Genomic DNA, 19,904 nt, shown 5'->3' on the forward strand with positions numbered 1-19,904 from the left:
TTGAAAACTCATCCTCTTCACATCCATGTGTGAATCTGCTGCAGTAACCTGAAACCTCTCTGTCTTATCGCTCCCTCACATTCCAATGCATCTATGTAGAAACATTTGGCTTAATGCCTCAATGAGTGAATATAACATAGCATACATAGTTTGTCTTCATCTTATAACTAGTACACTTTGATTACAACACAACATATAAGAGCACAGTTCTTCATGGTTTAACACAGTTTTTGTAGTGGAATACTTCGCCTCACTCGCTCATCTAATACCTGACAGCAGAAAAAACTCCCCAAAAAACTCTTTGGTGATAGAATTGGGAGAAATCCACGGACAGCATTTAGCTTCCGTCCCCAGGTTTTGTGACAGAATGTTAATGTGTACATTATTTATATGATTTACATGACTATAAATTGTTATTGACTATAATGCATTCACTTCATCTAACATCTACTCTCTAACATCACACAAACTACAATTATACACTAAACATTAATACATGTAATATACCACTAGGTGTGCACTACTACTTAAATCCCTAACACTCCTTAACTTCTTCAAGTTTCACATTTTTCTGCTTTGCCAGTCTTTCAGCTACAGACACCATTTGAAGTTCAAAATGTTGACAAAAGTCTAAACTATTTCATAAAAAAACAGCTTGCTGAAATCTATTTTACTTTTTTTACAGACACTGATTAGGTTTTAGTTTTTTTCTCTCTCTGCCCTCTGAGCAGCTCGTTACTGTGGCAACTCTGACACACTGCAAACTGTGCCACACAGCTGTCCCATATTAGCTGATTACTGCAGTTTGAAAGGACCTGGGCCCTCATTTATAAACGTTGCTTATGCACAAAAGAAGGCGTATGCCGCTCTCTACACAGAAATTGGTATTTGTAAAAGGCAAACTTGATGGAAAAATGTGCGGTCCTTCACACAAGCTCGGACCAATGCGTAAGCACAAAAACGGGTGAAATGAGAACCGTTGGCAAATGCAAGAAACACGCAAACGTGTATTAAAGTGTTGTGACGGCCCTGCCTATTGGCTCATGTCATGACGTCACTGTCTTTCCCAGAGGTAATGCCATCAACTGGATTGGGAGCAGCTGGGGCGTTCTGGCAGTATAAGAGCTCATGGTTCCTGCCTGCCAGGGTCGCTGGTTTTCCCTGGCCAGCGTCCGCACCTTTGTTTTGTGTCTTTTGACGTTTAATTTAGGTTCACAACATTCCTCCGACATGATCAAGCACCCACACTGACATGACTGAAACTACTGACGTACACACCTCATAGTTGTTTTACTTTTGGATTAGTTACTTTACTTAAATAAATATATTTGGAAATCACCTTTGCATTGTGTCTCTCCCGTGTTTGTCATCCCCTTCGAGCCGGGTCATGACAAAATGGGGGCTCGTCCGGCCGTTCGTCTGCGCAATTTAGTCGAGTGTGTTTAAATTTAGTTACTTGAGCTTGTGATTTGGTAGGCCTGGCTGCAATGGTGTTTTAAGTACGGATTTTTGTAGTCGGTGCCGGTGGTTGCGCACACGTGGAAAGTTGCGATAGAGCGTGCTTGTTGCGTTGGTTAGTTTGCCTAGAGTGTAAAACATTTGGTTGTATTCGTAGTAAATTAGGGGAGAGTTTACAGTGCATGTGGGCTGACTGATCAGGGAGAGCATCGGATTTGGCACAGTCTGTCTATATATCGGTTTGTGTGGATTCCTTTACCTTCAGCGGGGTCAGGAGGAGCTTGTTTTATTTTGGGTTCGGTTGTTTAAGTTTATGCCAACGTCCGGGGAGACAAGTGTGAGTGTTCTTAGCGTACCTGGAGATCAAAGTCTGGAGCGGAGTTTTCCCTTGTAGGTTTGGTAGCGTTCCTCTTTTAGGATCGTTGCGTGGGTTCGTGGTAGTGTTGTGGTGGCATAGTGGTTAAAGCTTTGTCTTGGGAGCATATCCGTGTCTTTGGGAGAGTTGCTGGCTTGCTAGTTGCTCCCCCGGGGCAGCGGTCTCTAGTGCATAAATACCCACCACTGCCCGCTGCATGAAGACTAGCCGGGAGCTTAGATAAGGGGGTTAATGTTAGATAGCGGGGAAACTCCAAACCGAGATCTTGGTGCGCACGGGGATACCTCGCTGTCTTGCTGGTCCTGTTTGGCATAGATTGGTGTTGTTTGCCTGTTCTGGGTAAACTATTGATGTTGCGATGGCTGAATATGAGGCGTTCACGGCAGCCCCGTCAGAAGAGGCCTTGGAGAGCTGTACTAAGAAGCAGTTATTGGAATTGGCTGAGCATTATTCAGTAGTTGGGATGGATAGGAGGCGTAAAGACGATATTAAAGCTGCTTTGAAATTAAAACTTTGTGAACTGGGAGTTCTTACGTCTGGCCGGTCTCCACCGGTCGTATGCGTTCCTGCACAAACTCAGGGGTTGACTTTTGAGCAACAGAAAGAGCTTCTCCTGTTGCAGATGGAGCATGAAAAACTCAAGTGTGAGTTAGAAGCTAAAAAACAAATTGAGCTGGAGATGATCCACCAGCAGACCGAGAAGGCAAGGATGGAGCTGGAGAGCTATCGTCTGTCCCTAGGTAAGGACAATAAGTGGGCTGGTGAGAGTGAAGGTCGGCAGCTGTCTGGGGTCGGTGCGCGGCCCTTCGACATAAACAACTTGCGGTTGTTGCCACCATTCAATGAGAAGGATCCTGACTCGTTTTTTGTGATGTTTGAGCGTGTTTCCACGGCGAGGGGCTGGTCGGATGGAGACTGTGCTCTGCTGCTCCAGTGCGTACTCACCGGTAAGGCGCAGGGGGCATACTCGTCTTTGAGCACGGCTGATAGCGGTAGCTATGTTAAAATAAAATCTGCCGTGCTGAAGGCTTATGAGTTGGTGCCGGAGGCGTATCGCCAACGGTTCCGGGCTTGGGAGAAGAGAAGTGGCCAAACGTATGTTGAATTTGTTCGCGATTTAACAACTCATTTTAAACGTTGGCTGGCTGCGCTTGAGATCACTACTTTTGATGATTTGTGTGAATTAGTCATTTTGGAGCAGTTTAAAAACAGGTTGCCTGGTCGGATTGCAACCTACATTAATGAACATAAGGTTGCCTCCGCTGCAGAGGCTGCTGTGTCAGCAGATGAGTATGTGCTGCTTCATAAGGATGGTGTGAGAGAGCGCACGCCCAACCGCGATGATGCTGGCTGGGGTGAACACAGTCGAAGCACCGTAGCGGCTGACCAGATGCGTTCGAGGAAGCCTGGCTTTGTTAGATTCGAGTCTCACTCACGGAGAAATTTTGACAGCAGTAGAAGCTGTAATTACTGTCATGAAAAGGGTCATTGGAAGGCGGATTGTCCAGGGTTGTCTAAACATAGAGGGGGCCATCCTAATGTTAAGCCGGCTGCGGCTGCTGTTCCGGTAGTTACCGGCTGTGCGTCAGTCGGATGTTCTGAGCCGGATGTTCTGGAGGCATATGCTCCTTTTATCAGAAGTGGTTTTGTGTCGCTTGGGGGTAGCGATGTTAAAGTCCCGGTTACGATATTGAGGGACACGGGGGCATATGATTCCTATATGATCGAGTCCGTCCTGCCGTTGTCCGTAGAAACTGACAGCGGGGACCGTATCCTCAGTCGGGGGATGGGGTTGACTGTGTTACCTGTGCCTGTGCATAGGGTGGTTCTGGATTGTGAGCTAATACAGGGGGAGGTAGCTGTGGGAGTGCGGCCGGCGTTTCCTATCGAGGGGGTTCAGTTCATTTTGGGAAATGGCTTGGCTGGCGGCCGCATCTGGGATGATGTTCCTCCCGCACCTGTTGTTACACACTGTCCAGTTAGTACTACGCCTGACTGTAGCTCCATTGAGATACCTGAGGATTTTCCAGCCTGTGTGGTTACACGCGCAATGAGTAAGGCTGAGCCTGGGTTAACCGATGAGGAGCGTGGTGATGCGGATTTTGAGACTCTGTCCTTGTCCAATTTTCCACTGTCGGTGCCACAGAGCGAGTTGTTGCAGGAGCAAATCGGTGATCTCTCCCTAAAAGAATTGTTCGAACGTGTGTTGTCGGCTGCGGAGATAAAAAGTGCAGCCAGCGGCTATTTTCTGCGCAACGGCCTGCTGTTTAGGAAATGGATTGGGGTGAATAGTGACTGTGTAGGGGATGCTATTTTCCAGTTGGTCGTGCCGGCTAAATTTCGTCCTTTGGTGCTTAAAATAGCGCACGACGAGAGTGGGCATTTTGGGGTCAGGAAGACATATCTAAACATCTTGAAACATTTCTTTTGGCCGCGCGTGAAAAGAGATGTTGCTGTATATATTAAAACATGTCAGGTGTGTCAATTGACGGGAAAACCAAATCAGCGTGTGAAGTCTGCTCCTCTACAACCGATCCCTGCCATAAGCCAACCTTTTGAATATTTGATTGTGGACTGCGTCGGCCCGTTGCCGTGTGCTAAATCTGGCAGTAAGTATTTATTGACAGTGATGTGCCAAAGTACCAGGTATCCGGCTGCATACCCGCTAAGGTCCATTACAACTAAAGCAGTGGTGCGGGCTCTGACTCAGTTTATTTCGGTTTTCGGTATCCCGAAGATTATCCAAAGTGACCAAGGGTCAAATTTTTCCTCTCATATGTTTGGTCAAGTGTTGAAATGTTTGCGCATCAAACACAATCAGTCATCTGCTTATCATGCGCAGAGTCAGGGTGCGTTGGAGAGATTTCATCAGACTCTCAAATCTCTCCTGCGTGCTTATTGCACTGAGCTGGATCGAGACTGGGAAGAGGGGCTCCCATGGCTTATGTTGGCTGCGAGGGAGGCCGTACAAGAGGGCACTGGTTTCAGTCCAAATGACCTAGTTTTTGGGCATGTGGTGCGGGGCCCTTTGGCGGTGTTAAAAGATGATTGGGTCGATGCTGAGCCGCCCAAGAACTTGATCGATTTTGTGAACGGGTTTCGGCATCGATTGTTCGTGGCAGGTGGTAGAGCACGCGATAAATTGCAAATGTCTCAGAGCAAAATGAAGGGGAATTATGACCGCCATACAGAGCGGCGCGAGTTCAGTCCGGGGGACCAAGTCCTGGCATTGATGCCTATTGTAGGTTCGCCCTTCCAGGCCAAGTACACTGGTCCATATACGGTAATTGAGAAAATCACGGATTTGAACTACTTTATTGCGACACCGGGGCGGAGGAAGTCCAAACAGCTTTGTCACGTGAATTTGTTGAAACCGTTTTACAGCCGTGGTATGGGGTCAGGACAGACCGAGGAAGGGGTTTGTCCAGCTCTGGCCGTGGGTTCAATGGCTCTGATACATGAGGATGGGGTGCCTGAGCCGGATGACAGTCTGCTGTGTGGTCGCTTAAAAAATTCAGAATCTCTGAGTAACTTGGATAGGCTGCTCTCTCATTTACCGGAGTCTAAACGTTGTGAGCTCACTAATTTGGTGCGCAAGTTTCCCTGTCTGTTCGGCGATGTCCCTTCGCGCACCGATTGGGTGGAGCACGATATTGAGGTGGGAGATGCACAGCCGATAAAACAACGTTTCTATCGTATGTCACCAGAGAAGCGTCAACATCTGGACTCTGAAGTAAAATACATGGTCGAAAACAATATTGCTGTACCGTCTAATGCCAGTTGGGCATCTCCGTGTATTTTGGTACCGAAGCAGGATAAAACGCCGCGGTTTTGTACAGATATGAGAAAGGTAAATTCGGTTACAAAGCCAGATTCTTTCCCTTTGCCGCGAATGGAGGACTGTGTTGACAGTGTTGGTGCCGCCAAGTTTGTGAGTAAATTTGATCTGCTCAAGGGATATTGGCAGGTACCTCTGTCCAAGCGGGCTCAGGAGATCTCGGCATTTATTACACCAACGGGTCTGTATTCGTATACTGTCCTGCCATTCGGACTAAGAAACGCTCCCGCTACGTTCCAGCGATTAATGAACAGAGTTGTGTCCGGGCTGGAGGGATGTTCGGTTTATTTGGATGATCTGGTGATTTATAGTGACACGTGGCACTCCCATTTGCAGCGCATTCGGGCGCTGTTTGAGCGCTTGGAAGAAGCGCGACTCACCATTAATTTAGCAAAGTGCGAGTTTGCTAGGGCCACTGTTACTTATCTGGGGCGGGTAGTTGGGCAAGGTCGTGTAGCCCCAGTCCAGGTTAAGGTTATGGCCATCGAAAAATTTCCACGGCCCACCACCAAAAAAGAGCTGCAGCGGTTTCTGGGTCTGGCGGGATACTATAGGATTTTTTGTAGAAATTTTTCCACTGTGGTGTTTCCTCTTACTGAGCTGCTGAAGACCAGAGTAAAGTTTGTGTGGTCTGTGGAGTGTCAACAGGCCTTTGATAACGTTAAAACTGTGCTATGCTCTTCTCCTGTTCTGGCAGCACCGCGTTTTGATCGGACCTTTTTGCTCCAGGTTGATGCCAGCCAGGTGGGAGCAGGCGCCGTCTTGATGCAAGGAGATGACCAGGGGGTAATGAGACCAGTGAGCTTCTTTTCTAGGAAATTCAATGGTTACCAGTTTAATTATTCTGTTATCGAGAAGGAAGCATTAGCGTTGGTTTGGGCGTTGCAACATTTTGAAGTGTATGTGGGGGGTTGTGCACCACTTGTTGTGTATACAGATCATAATCCTCTGACCTTTCTTCGTTCATTGCGATGTCCGAATCAGAGATTGATGAGATGGGCTCTGTTTCTGCAGGGATATGATCTTGACATTCGGCATATCAAAGGGTCCGATAATACAATTGCAGATGCGTTGTCACGTGCTCCGTTGCCTTGAATTAGTATTTCGGAAAAGGGAGGTCTACATTTGAGTTATGCCATTTCATGTTGCTCGTGACTTGTTCTTGCTGTGCCTGTTGTCTTAAATTGCTTCTCAGGTACCAGAGTTGCTGAGGACAGGTGGGGAAGGGGCGGAACATGGGCAGGGTGATGGGTTTCTTGTTTATAAATTTTTTGTAGTAATTCGGTTATTTTTGTTTTTCTGGTCAGTTGCTTATTTTTTATTAGCATTGTTTAAGTTTCGTTTTAGTGTTTTTCTAGGGGGACTAGTCCTGCTTTATTTGTTGTAGTGTGTCGGTGTTCCCTTTGGGACACCGATCTTATGGGGGGGGGTGTGACGGCCCTGCCTATTGGCTCATGTCATGACGTCACTGTCTTTCCCAGAGGTAATGCCATCAACTGGATTGGGAGCAGCTGGGGCGTTCTGGCAGTATAAGAGCTCATGGTTCCTGCCTGCCAGGGTCGCTGGTTTTCCCTGGCCAGCGTCCGCACCTTTGTTTTGTGTCTTTTGACGTTTAATTTAGGTTCACAACATTCCTCCGACATGATCAAGCACCCACACTGACATGACTGAAACTACTGACGTACACACCTCATAGTTGTTTTACTTTTGGATTAGTTACTTTACTTAAATAAATATATTTGGAAATCACCTTTGCATTGTGTCTCTCCCGTGTTTGTCATCCCCTTCGAGCCGGGTCATGACAGTGTGTAAAACTAGACTGTTGTGTAAAAGAAATGCCAATACTGCCTCTCATAAATGACACGAACACCCGTTTGATCGATCTGCAGTGTAAAACAAACAGAAATGCTAATTAACACATTTTCAAAAAGAAAAGTGAAATATGTTATGCAATTCATCCTCAAAACATAGCTGTTGCTCATCAGATGCAATCAAATGGACAGTAATAAAATGCCATGATGCTGCAAAATGGCTGATCTTGCGCTCATGTGGCAAATGGAAGGATTTGGAGTGAACGCATCTTCAGACAGCAAGAAGTCTTACTGGCAAACGACGACTAATGGCTTATGAGCCGGTTCCGACTTCCTTGAGCAGTCCTGTTGGACCTCTGCGGTCTTTTGAGCCCAGCGTTACAGAGGCGCACTCGGAGGAACCACGCCGTGCCAGTCCCAATTCAAGTCCTGACAACACTAGGATTTCTGGCATAATTCCATAAAGTTCCCATACTCGCGGAGGAACAGGCAAACAAAAAAGCTTAATTTGCGGCCATGTACGGTTTCCCAAATGTAATCGGAAAATGCTTTAATTAATCGAAAGCATTTCCATACGATCAATGTGCAAATTATTTGTGATGCAGACATTTGCTCACGTAGTAGCTCGGTGGCCTGGGTCAACCCATGACTCATTCATTCTAAGAAACAGCAGTGTTGGGCGCAGACTCGAGGCTGGTGCTGTGCATGATGGCTGGCTTCTAGGTACGTTTGCGTAATAGAAATTTCACATTTTACTGTATTTCGATGTCTTAACCCCTTCACTATCTTTGCAGGGGGCAGTGGCTGCTTACGCCTTACCTCAACCCACATTGTGCCGTTTATTTCAGTTAGGACAGTCTTTATCTCGCCCAACTCCTTTCCTCTGCATTTCAAGGACTGCATCGGTGAGGACACGGCCACTGCTGGAGGGTTGAGAGCCGCGTGCCGTGGAGACGCCGGATCCAGACGGCTGCTCAACTGCAGGATCAGAACCACTGGCAAATCCTACGCAAGGTTTTATAAATAAGGCCCCTGATCTTACAGAGGACATTTCGGAACCAGTTAGGTGTACTCCCTCAACACATGCAACATGAAATGTTTGGTAAAGTTTTTTTTAAATATAAATGTGTGGATAACCACTGCTTTTCCATTCTTTTTAATAACCCAAATGAATTGCCTTTTTTACGTTTCTCTGCTGTGTTGAAGGGAGTGACACAGTGATAAAGCAGCCATCTTGCATGTGTTTGTCTGGTGTGTTTTAGTCATCTTATTTGCTGTGATTTGAATGTTGGTTTCGTTGAAATTTTACTTCATGGTTAAAACCTTTCACACTGACATCCAGAATGTTAGTCCCACATGGTGTATTTTAAGTTTTGTTTAATATAGATAATAAGTGAACAGTATTTAATCTCTTTTTATTGACTAATTTGAAGAGTTCATTCAATAAACTGTTTTCACTAAAGTAGTCTCTGTTGATTTGATACTCATTTAATCTTTTCTTACTTGTGTATTTTCAGGATTTTTTTTCTCAAATTAATTTCAGCTTTTAGCGTTCGGCTAAAATTTTCTAGTTCTCTACTGTATTATTCTCCTTCCATACAGAAGTTGGGCACGCATCTCCTCCCACAGCGTTGCTCGGAATCTTCTTGCCGGGCCCCATCGGGAATCGTGTGCTATTATCTAGCTAATAGAAATGACTTAAAATCCGGGTGCAGTACTCCATTGAAATGATTGGAAATTTAAGAAATAAAGAGGATAAAACCTAGGGTTGCCAGCTCTCCCAACCCCAAATCAAGGACACTTTCGCGGGCTGACGGGGGGGGCTTGCACAATCTTTTTTTCTTTGCAGCGCCAGCCTCACTGCTCATTTTAACAGATAGGACAGCTCTCACCTCACATGCTTCGCTCTGGCCTACGGGACGGTTGCCAACCCTAATAAAACACTTATCTACGCGGGGGTTGCGGGCAAACATTACGGCGGGGCGTACTTTTCATACTGTCACGGTTTGTTTTGTTTCCTGCTTTTTGTGTCCCTGGGTTAGCTCCAGTTGTGTTACTTATGCTGCCAACTCCATATAGGAAAGACTGTTCTTTTTGGTAAGCTAGTTAGCTTTAGCGCAGGTAGTTTGCTAGTTAGCATGCTAGCTTTCAGCTGGAACCTGGACTAAAAGTAAACATTACAGAATATTTGTGTGTTTGATGTTGCTAATGCGTTAGGTTGTTGCTGTACACATTTACTATTATTGCCTTTTGTCACGGTTTGGGTCTGCTTCCGGTTTTATTTTGTAGTTTCATGTCTCTTGTGTTCCTGGGTAACTTCACTTCCTGCCTTGTCTTGTCTTGTCTTCCCCTGTGATTGTCTGCTGTGTTCACCTGCACTTCCCTTGTGTATTTAAGCCCTGTGAGTCCCTTGTCTGGTGTTGCGTCATTGCGTGTGACTGTCTGAGTACCCCACGTCAAGTTCCCCATGCCATGTAAGTCTTTTGTTGGTTTTCAAGTCCAGGTCCCTGTTTTTTTCTTTATTGTTTCCTCCTCCGTCCTGCCCTTTTTGTTGGAGTGTTGTGAGTTTTGACTATTAAAGTCCTTTTATTTTGAATATTCTGCGTCTGAGTCCTCCCTCCATGCCCACAACCCCCCGTTGTAACAGAATGATGCAACCTAAAAAGGACTCAGCGGAGTGGGGTCCCCAGAACCCGTTTTGGAGAACACGTCTGGCTCGAGGTGGGCCGCCCGCTGTACGTTGCGGGGCCCACCTCGAGCCCAACATTTACCAGGGATCCCCAGCTGCCTTCCTGGCATACACCACCCGCCTTCCCGGAGACGCCGGAAGGCGTTCCGGCCGCCGCTCTAGCTGCCCCACGCTGACCTCAGGGGGGGTCGCCAGAGGACAGTTTCCGGCACCCGGACCCCCCTTAGTCTGGCGGCCCTTCCCAGGTGTCGACCCGGACGTTGACAGTCTGACGTCTCAGCCCGTCCCGGCTCCACGACGCCTGTCTCAGCCCGTCCCGACGCCCGTCCCGGCTCCACAACGCCCGATCTTGACCCTCTTGGGACCGCCTGGAAGTCGGTCCTTGAAGGGGAGGGGTGGGGTCAGGAGTTGGAGTGGCACCCCACGCCGCCGGAGCCGCAGAGCCCGGCCGACCCCCGGAGCACCCCACGCCTGGCTGCAAAATACACGTTTTTAAAGCAATGGTGGCTAAATACAGATTGCATGTGCGAAGGCTAGAACATTACAAGTCACTGCATGATACGGTAATAGCTAGAAATGTGACTCCAGAAATGCAATTAGTTTTTTATTTAATAAATAAACAATATTTAACAATATTAGGACTTAAAAGATAGAGGGAGCTTAAAGCCAAAATGCTGTGGCTACTTTGAACACAACTGATAATGGACCAGAGGATTCTTTTACACACATGAGTTCTGAGACATCTATAAATGAGGGTTCTAACACACGTGCTGCTGTTATCGTGATGTGAAGTCTGTTGTGCTTTCCCTCCTCACAGGTTCCTGTGGGTGGAGGTTACATCTGATGGTGGTTGTCCCTGCAGTAGACCTGCCTTACACCTGGTGTACCACTCTCGATATTTGAATAATTTCTGTTGTAGGAATTGAATGTACTGTAAATAAGTTGTTCATTCTGTGCACACCTACTCTTCCGCAGTTTTTTTTTTCTTCATTTTGGGGAGAGTTTGGCCTGTGCTGATGTCATGGTTTTGGGACAGGACTTTGCATGTTTGCAGACTGTGAAGCTCCCTGAAGCTTTTTTTGTTATTTTGAGTTGAACAAAAACGTTGACCAGAGAAATCTGCAATTGCGGTGACTCGTCAATCATCAAGTGACGATGAGGGAGATGGAGCTGATTTCAGGTATACTATCCTTATTCGAGTGACTCAGAGCCAGATCTTGTTACAGAATCTGAAAATGAAGTTCCAATCTATGGAAGTAAATCTGTGCCATCGGGGGTTGAAATAAAAAGGTGATTGAATTTCTAGCAGTGGATATTTATTAGAGATGAGCCGGATACTCGGCTGACGAGTATCCGTTACGGATAAAGCACTTTTGCCGAGTACGAGTATTATACGAGTAATACAAGTCAATATCTGTGCTCGGATTGAATAAAAGTCCTCATTGGGTAGCTGTCTGTGTCTGCGTTCTGTGATTGGCTGGTAGTCACAGCGCCCCTCCCCTACACACACACTGTTTGTGTTGCTGTGTCCCGCTCGGCTCACACATACACATAACTCCTCTCTCCCTTCCTCAGTCACCAGGTTCGCGGGTCTTTCCCGATAAATTTAAACGATTTCTTCGCCTTTATTTTTTTTACTTCAGTTTGTTGTTCTTAACTAGTAGAGTTCAGGTAAACGTGGGGCTTGTTGAGACGTGGTGCTTAAGAATGCGACTCGCGTTGCGTCTCTGCCTGTCGGAGTTTTTTTTTTTTCAGTCGGCTCTAACCAGTTTTTTTTCTTTTACTTCACGCACTGACCTCTCTCTCCCTCTCTCTCATCAGTTTTTTTTATCGTCTGCTGGCTCTCTTCACGCACTCAGTGTCTGACGTTGACTAGTTGTGTTGAATAACTAAATATTGATATTACAAATTAAGCCACACACACACTTCCCCTCTCTCTCTCATGATCAGCAGTGATAAGAATTAAGAAGGAATGCTGTTTTAACCGCAGAAAGGCTTAACCCGACAATTTACGGGGTAAATCCTTCCTACTTCCGGGTTAGGCCCCGCCCAGTCCGAGTACGGATACGGATAATTCATATGGTTCAACAGATACAGATAATGCTGTACTCGCTCATCTCTAATATTTATGCATTGAAATGATGTACCTGAATGTTTTTCAACATTAAAACACCGCAAAAAAATTCAACCTAAAAAATATTCAGCCGCAACAGAAATGGAGGTTACAATATTCAACCCGAAAAATTTCAACCTTGACACACCAACATCCGGGACACTAAATATTTTCCTCATATGAATGATTGTATATTTCTCCAAGATATTTAATGTCTGTTCAGCTGCTTGCATATGCTTGAATGTCTATTTATTGAATTGTTTGAAGGGAACGAGACGCTGCGTGGAAACGCTGTGGGAACGCCCTGCGTGACGAAACACGTGTGAAATCTAACCAATGGCGAGCTGGTATGTCATAGGCGGGCGACGCCAGGACCAGGAAGCTACAAAGGGCCCCGAAACACAAGCTCATTCATCTCTGAACGGCCGTATCAAGTGCCACGGGCATGCCGGGAGTATGGCATAGACATGCAGCGTCTCGTTCCCTGCAGGGAACTAAGGTTACATACGTAACAGGTCCAGGAAGGTTGTCCTTTGCAGTGGGGACAGTACACTCTTCCTGGCGTTGAGTCTCAGCCCCAGATGGTTGATGTGGGCAAGCACAAGATCTCGATGTTGGACCGCTAGTCGCTCGGATGGAGCTAAAATCAACCAGCCATCGATGTTGTGTGCCCTGGGGCGCAATGGTGCCAGAGCTGCATCCACGCATTTGGTAAACGTACGGGGCGAGAGAGAGCTAGGCCGAACGGAAGGACCCGATAATGGTAAGCTTTGTCACCAAAAACGAACCTCAGGAACTCCCTGTGTTGTGGAAGGATGGGTACATGAAAGTAAGCGTCCTTCAGATCTAATGTGATAAACCAGTCCTCAGACCTAATCTGTGACGCGATTTGTTCGAGTGTGAGCCTTTGGAAGCTCAACTCCGCCAGGGGCGGCCCCTGTCGCCGAACAAGCTTTGCCCACCAGCGTAGAAGTATTACTCAAAGGCTTGGTGGGCAATGCCGGTATCCTAAGCAGCGCAGCCGCGGGAGATAAATGGCTCGCCGGTACCTCTTCCGCACCGGCATGCTCGCATAACCATGCCGTTTAGCCTCAGCTACGAACGATTAGTGACGTACGCGGGATATAGACGCGAGCGGACACCGGCCTCGACACCTCCGTCCTCCGTCCGGGAAGTAAAGCAAAAACCCGGCGCGGAGGTACTCACGGGAAGGCAGGAACTGTTACGCAACTTACTTGATGTAGTAGGATCCTGCCTATCCTCCGGCGGCCTATCCAGTCGGTGCTGAGCTTCTCAGCAGCTCGGGCGAGTACCTCCAACAGCTCCTCGGCCGCGGGGGGGAAGGAGGTGACGTGCCCTCAGACTCCGCCGCCTCAACGCTAACCACATCCAGTTCCTCAGGGCTGGATGGCTGCGTGAGTGGTGCCTCATCCTGGGTGGAAGAACCGCCATGCGTGCTTCCGATGCCCGGTATGAGGTCCTGAAACCCACGGCTGCGAGAAGCGTTGCTTGCTACTAGCCATCGTCAGAATTACACTCGCACTTGATGAAGGCACAGAGATGAATGGGCTTGTGTTTCGGGGCCCTTTGTAGCTTCCTGGTGCTGGCGTCTGTGGGATGTGGGGTTCTCTGTGTGTGTCTTCTTGTATTTACTTTTTAGCTTGTAGAATAGATGTCCGCTTGTAGGACAGATGGCGTGACCGGATCGGTCCTTATAAGGCAGACAATGTGAATGGTGGAAAAGAGAGCACAGGAAAAATGAAGATAAAATATTATCTGAGATAACACACCTGCGACCGAAGGGAGAGCCAGTTTGAACCCATTTTCAGGGCAAGGCCGAAGGCTGCAGGAGAGAGTACCAGACACTCATTGTTCGGGGAAGGCGTTTGTTACAGAAGGATGAACTGGGTTGAACCAACGTTCAAGGGCACCAGAGGGATTAAAACAGGTCAGTGCCAGAAGGCAGGCGGACTTTGGAAGGGATTTGCTTGCGATACGTATTTCATTGTCTCCAGATATATCTGCGGAGAGTTGCTCATGTACAACTTTTTCTCTTCTAAATAAATGTTAAACTTTTTAACTAATTTCCTGCAGTGGATTCTTCTATCAACCAACTCGGGTGGATAAGGAATATCCTAACACGTCGCACGCCTATGACGTACCAGCTCGCCATTGGTTAGATTTCACACGTGCTTCATGACGCGGTCACGCAGGGCGTTCCCACAGCGTTTCCACGCAGCTCAAGTTCCCTGATGGGGAACTAATAATCTGTAGCATCATTAATCCCTGCATCATAGATATTAAATACATTGTTAATCACTAATGATGTCATCTATCTCAAGATATTTAGCCTCATTGATCACTGTTATATACATAATGTAATGTACTGTGAGATTAATCACTATTAATGTAGAGACACAGAAGAGGGTCAGGTACATCTTCAATTTATAGTGATGTTTGTGCATAGAAATTAGATTGGAGCACAGGCATCTGCGGCAACACCATATGTCAATTTGAGGATAAATATCTTTAATCCTGTGGGGAGAACTGTTTTGGTGCTTGAAATTGGTTGGAAGTCAGAACGTAAATAGCTTGGCACGTTTTATGAACCAGTGTTGCCAACTCCTCAGAGATGCCTTCGCTGGGCTGCTATACTTTGACGTAACCAATCCTTACATCTTTGACTGGAAATGTGTTTTCCAAGTTTCCTCATGGCATTTTGGCTCAATAGCGCCCCCTACACGTTTTCATGGAGCTGCAACTGCTCTAAACGTATTCAAAAAGCAGCCCCAGCAATTTCACTGATCCAGGTGCACTCATTTGGAGGCCGCAGCTTTGATACGACTGCATATTCCTCCTTCATATCAGCAGAATGAGCATGAAAATAATAAATAATGAATTAAGTTGGTCAAATGTCCCACTGTGACTGACATGACTTGACCTCTGTGTGTTTAGTCCGCAAAATATATATGCAAGACCTCTACTCAATCAGAAAGGTGTGTTCACAAGTTAATACATCTCTGTTTAGCAAAAGTTGATGTTGGCCATTTGTCCTTGTGTTACTAGAATAAGGGGGGGGGGGTATTTTAGTGAAGTAGAAAGCAGGGGCTCATGGGAAGTGGGTACGTGGGTGGGCGGAAGAAGGACGTGGAGGAAAACAAGACGTTAGGTGCAAAAGTTAGAGAAGTGTGTGTGATGTTTGTAAAAGTCTCCCCATGGAATGGAAAGTATCCCATTAAACAGCATACTGAGACATCAAGCCTCCTTCGTTTCATCATCAATATAATCAGTAGGAAAACCGGTGTCGGACAACTACCTCGCGAGCTGCTGGCAAGTGGAGTTGAAACGGAAATAACGAGCCAGCCGGCACTCACGGTCCAGAGAGAAAGAAAAGGTAACACTGGGGGCTCGTCCGGGATACCTACTACCTTTGGTGAGTGAGACGTGGATATTCCGTTTACAGCCAGAGTTTACGCGCACTAATTTGGGAGTATGCAGCATAACGCTTCATGTAAATTAACCATGACCACCCGCGAGAGAAATGCCGACGTCATGGATAATTACGGAAAGGCACCAGGGAATCTGACAGCGTATTTCAACGAATCTGTGTTTAACTCCTCTTAAAATGAGCCAGTCGTCATCTTTGGAGCCACAAGTGTCTAAGGATGCTGGGCAAATTGGCGCGAGCTGCTAGGATTGTGCTAGTCAGCCTGGCCAGTTTATATGCACAACAAGGCAACAGGTTCTAATGACAGTGAGATTGCGTTAACCAACAAATTACCTACACCATTAAAAATACAAGTCTCTTTTAGGCAGATATAGTGAATGAAATGATGAGGAAGGGAGAGATGGAATATTCTGCTCAAGCATGCGGAAATCACACAAGCAGATATCAAGACTGATGTACCATTATGTGTTTGTCCAGCTAATGGCATTCCCAGAACGGCTCACATTAACCCCTTCATGCCTGATCCTCGTAGCATCTGCGCTAAAAGCACACCAATGAGAACTAACCCATTCACCGCATCATTAATTGAGTCTCCACGGTTCACCATGCCAGGGGTTAGACCTAAAAAAATAGTCTGTCCAAGTTGGCCACCACAGCAGAGTCCCGCACGTAGCCCTTGCTGCTGCTGCCGCTGCTCCTACCACCACAGCTCCAGCTCCACACTGCCACGTGTCCTCTCTGTTCTTCTTCCCAGTCTCAGTCTACCTGTTTTAAAAAGGGAACAGTCCCGCCCTTGGCAGTTCCCCATTGGTCCCTTTGCCAATTAGCGGCTGATTGTTGATGTGTCACTAGGGCAGATTGGCATGGTGTCCTTAATTGACAATCAAAACTGCAAACACACATTGCCACACACAAATCATGCAGGCTCAGAGGCAGAAAGAAATCTGTGGATTACGATGGAGAAACAAAAACGTAAGAGCAAGGGGGGTGCAGAGAAAACACACAATCTATTTTTTCTTTGCAGCGCCAGCCTCACTGCTCATTTCAACAGATAGGACAGCTCTCACCGGGCACCAGCGCACACACTGGTCTGATGCGTCACAACTTCACAACCGGGAGTTTTTTGCGCGTCATTGACATAGCAGGCTGTGATTGGAAATCGGGACTGGAGCTGTGGGACAAATCAAAATTGCCCATAATTCGGGATGATCCCGGGTAATACGGGACGGTTGGCAACCCTACAGAAACAGCAGGTGAACATAGCACATGGAGGAGGAGAGGTGACTAGCCATAGCGATAGCGGTGCTTGCGGCTCGCAGACAGCAGAGGAGAAGGTGCAGCAGGTGTCTGAGTCTGACAGTGAAGTCAAGGAGGGACAGAGTGAGCAGGAGAGTGTAATTGAAACGGTAAGCAAGCAGGTTGCTACATAAACAGGGATGGAGTGTTAATCAGGGCGGGTGCATGAGGATAGTGTGTGTGGGCTTGGCTGGGCCACAACGAAGATGATGACGATTTAACAGTTACATAAATTTATTATGTAACTGTTATTATTATAATGAATATTATAATAAGGCAACAAACATAATCGTTGTTGGTTGTTGTTATTATAAAGTCTGTGTGTCAGGTTGTCATTTGTCAAATTGTCACTTAAATGTTACTGCAATGGCCACTCAGTTAGCTAAAGTCAAATAACACAGCATAAGCTATTTTGCACTTTTTGTTTTTGTTTTTGTTGTCCGGTAGCGAGGGTGCAGGTTGAAGACAGGCAGGACTCAAACGCAGGATGTTTCCAGAAGGTGCTCTTTATTCACCAACAAAAGCCAAAGGACGTGCACCAACGACGACTAGACATTGACAATGACGCGACAAGGGACAACAGGCACACAGGGCTTAAATACACAAGGGAGGTGCAGGTGATTGGACACAGGTGGAAACAATCAGGCAATCACAGGACAAGGCAGGAAGTGAAGTTACCCAGGGATATAAGAGACATAAAATAGGAAGGAGATCCAAACCGTGACTTTGTAGCTAGCAGAGTTGAGAGTTCACTTATTCAATTGCAACTTCGGATATTCTAATGTAACCATTTAAACCTCATAACGGCCTCATAACGGCCGTCGACGTATGTTATTTGGAGGTTAAAAACCCGCTTTGCATTTTGAAAGCTGTATATTCAACTAACTACATATTTTTCTTCTGAATTTCCAATATCATCAATATGCAATATTATGGCAAGTGAATACTCTAAATTTTATATATATATATTATCAGGACGTTTTGTGTGAGTGTAGATGACGTGGGTCGTTCGGGCTCCGGACAGAGCGTCCGGCTCGCTCGTGGTCTCCTTCCTCCTCGCTCGTCCCCGCTTTACTGCTTAAATGCAGGAGAGCACCCACACGCACACACACACACACACACAATCACCAACAGCTGATAATTATCGTTTCCACCTGGCACTGTTCCCCGAGCCACTCCCTCTCTCCCCCCTGCAGCCGAGCTGAAACCACGCCCGCCACCACATACCCCCACCGCCCGACTTAGGCCGGGGAGCCGTCCGGCCTAGCTTACTCCCCCCCCCCCCCTCCCTCCAGAGGGCGGGAGAGGAAGTCCGCCACGACCATCTGCGTCCCCGGCCTATGGACCACCTTGAAGTTAAAAGGCTGTAGAGCCAGATACCACCGAGTGATCCGGGCGTTAGTATCCTTCATGCGGTGGAGCCATTTGAGCGGGGCGTGGTCCGAACAGAGGGTGAATGAGCGTCCCAGGAGGTAGTAGCGCAGGGAGCCCACCGCCCACCGGATGGCCAGGCACTCCTTCTCCACCCTGCTGTACCTGGCCTCCCTCTCCGACAGTTTCCGGCTGATGTAGACCACCGGGCGGTCGACCCCCTCGACCTCCTGGGACAAAACGGCCCCCAGCCCTCTGTCCGACGCGTCGGTCTGCAGCACAAACGGGAGAGAAAAGTTAGGTGTGTGGAGGAGTGGCTACCCACAGAGAGTCTGTTTTACCTTCTCAAACGCCCGCTGGCACTGCTCCGACCACTTTTCCGGGTCAGGTCGGTCAAGGGGCTGGTGAGGTCCGCAAACCCAGCGATGAACCGTCTGTAGTAACCTGCCAGCCCCAAAAACCGCCTCACCTCCTTTTTCGTCTTGGGACGCGGGCAGGCTGCAATTGCCGCTGTCTTGTCTACCTGGGGACGCACCTGCCCCCCCCCCCACGTGGTACCCCACATACCGTACCTCCCTCCGTCCAACTGCACACTTCCCCGGGTTGGCGGTGAGCCCGGCCCGCCTCAGAGACTCCAGCACCGCGTCCACCCGCCGCACATGCTCCGCCCAGGTGGTGCTGTGGATAATGACATCATCCAGGTAGGCGGCTGCATATGCGGCGTGCGGGCGCAGCACCTTGTCCATGAGGCGTGGAACGTGGCCGGGGCACCGAACAAGCCGAAAGGAAGCATGGTGAATTGGTACAAACCATACGGAGTGGAGAAAGATGTTTTCTCTTTGGACTCTGACGACAGGGGAATCTGCCAGTAGCCCTTAGTTAAATCCAGGGTCGTAAAAAAACGTGCAGTGCCCAGCCGGTCCAGGAGTTCGTCGACCCGGGGCATTGGGTAGGCGTCGAATCGTGATACATCGTTCACCTTGCGGTAGTCCACGCAGAACCGCACAGTCCCATCCTTCTTGGCCACCAGAACGATGGGGCTGCACCAGGCGCTGTTGGACTCTTCTATTACCCCCATCTCCAACATAGCCGCTAATTCCTCCCAAACCACTTTTCTTTTGTGTTTGGGTAGTCTGTAGGGTCGTGACCTCACCGTCACCCCCGGGGACCTCTCGATTCGGTGCGCTATCAGGTCGGTGCGGCCTGGCCGGGGGGAGAACACATCAGCAAACCGCTTCTGCAACTGGGCAATGTCTGCTCTCTGGTCCTCAGAGAGACGACCCTCACACGGGAGCGGGGTGGGATTAGCCGCTTTTGGCACCTCCGGCCCCAGGTCCTCTCTTTCCGATACTGTGGAGATCAGAGAAACAGACTCCGCCTCCCTCCAGGGTTTCAGGAAGTTGAGGTGGTATATTTGCGTAGCCCCGCCCCTGTCAGACCGCACCACCTCATAATCAACATCCCCCACCCGGCGTGTGACCTCGAAGGGCCCTTGCCACTTAGC

General features: G+C 47.9%; 2 protein-coding genes across 2 annotated transcripts in view; one reads left to right on the plus strand and one right to left on the minus strand.

The window, feature by feature from the left end:
* The first annotated feature begins 1,021 nt into the window (after positions 1–1,021).
* LOC134107172 (uncharacterized) lies at positions 1,022–7,477 on the plus strand. The gene has a single exon (XM_062558670.1). It carries the CDS (start codon positions 2,193–2,195, stop codon positions 6,765–6,767), a length of 4,575 nt encoding a protein of 1,524 aa, XP_062414654.1. The 5' UTR covers positions 1,022–2,192; the 3' UTR covers positions 6,768–7,477.
* Positions 7,478–8,487: 1,010 nt separating this feature from the next.
* The window catches only part of gabbr1b (gamma-aminobutyric acid (GABA) B receptor, 1b), a 63,297-nt gene continuing 51,880 nt past the window's right edge, over positions 8,488–19,904 (minus strand). The window contains exon 8 of the mRNA XM_062558631.1: positions 8,488–10,647. Within this exon, the coding sequence (XP_062414615.1) occupies positions 10,396–10,647 (252 nt within the window). The 3' untranslated portion in view covers positions 8,488–10,395. The remainder of the gene's footprint in view (positions 10,648–19,904) is intronic.

This window comes from Pungitius pungitius, chromosome 17 (genome assembly GCF_949316345.1).
Source record: "Pungitius pungitius chromosome 17, fPunPun2.1, whole genome shotgun sequence".
NCBI lineage: Eukaryota > Metazoa > Chordata > Actinopteri > Perciformes > Gasterosteidae > Pungitius > Pungitius pungitius.

What these genes read in the sequence shown, in the direction of transcription:
- LOC134107172 (XM_062558670.1), top strand. Translation starts at nt 2,193, where the DNA reads ATGGCTGAATATGAGGCGTTCACGGCAGCCCCGTCAGAAGAGGCCTTG.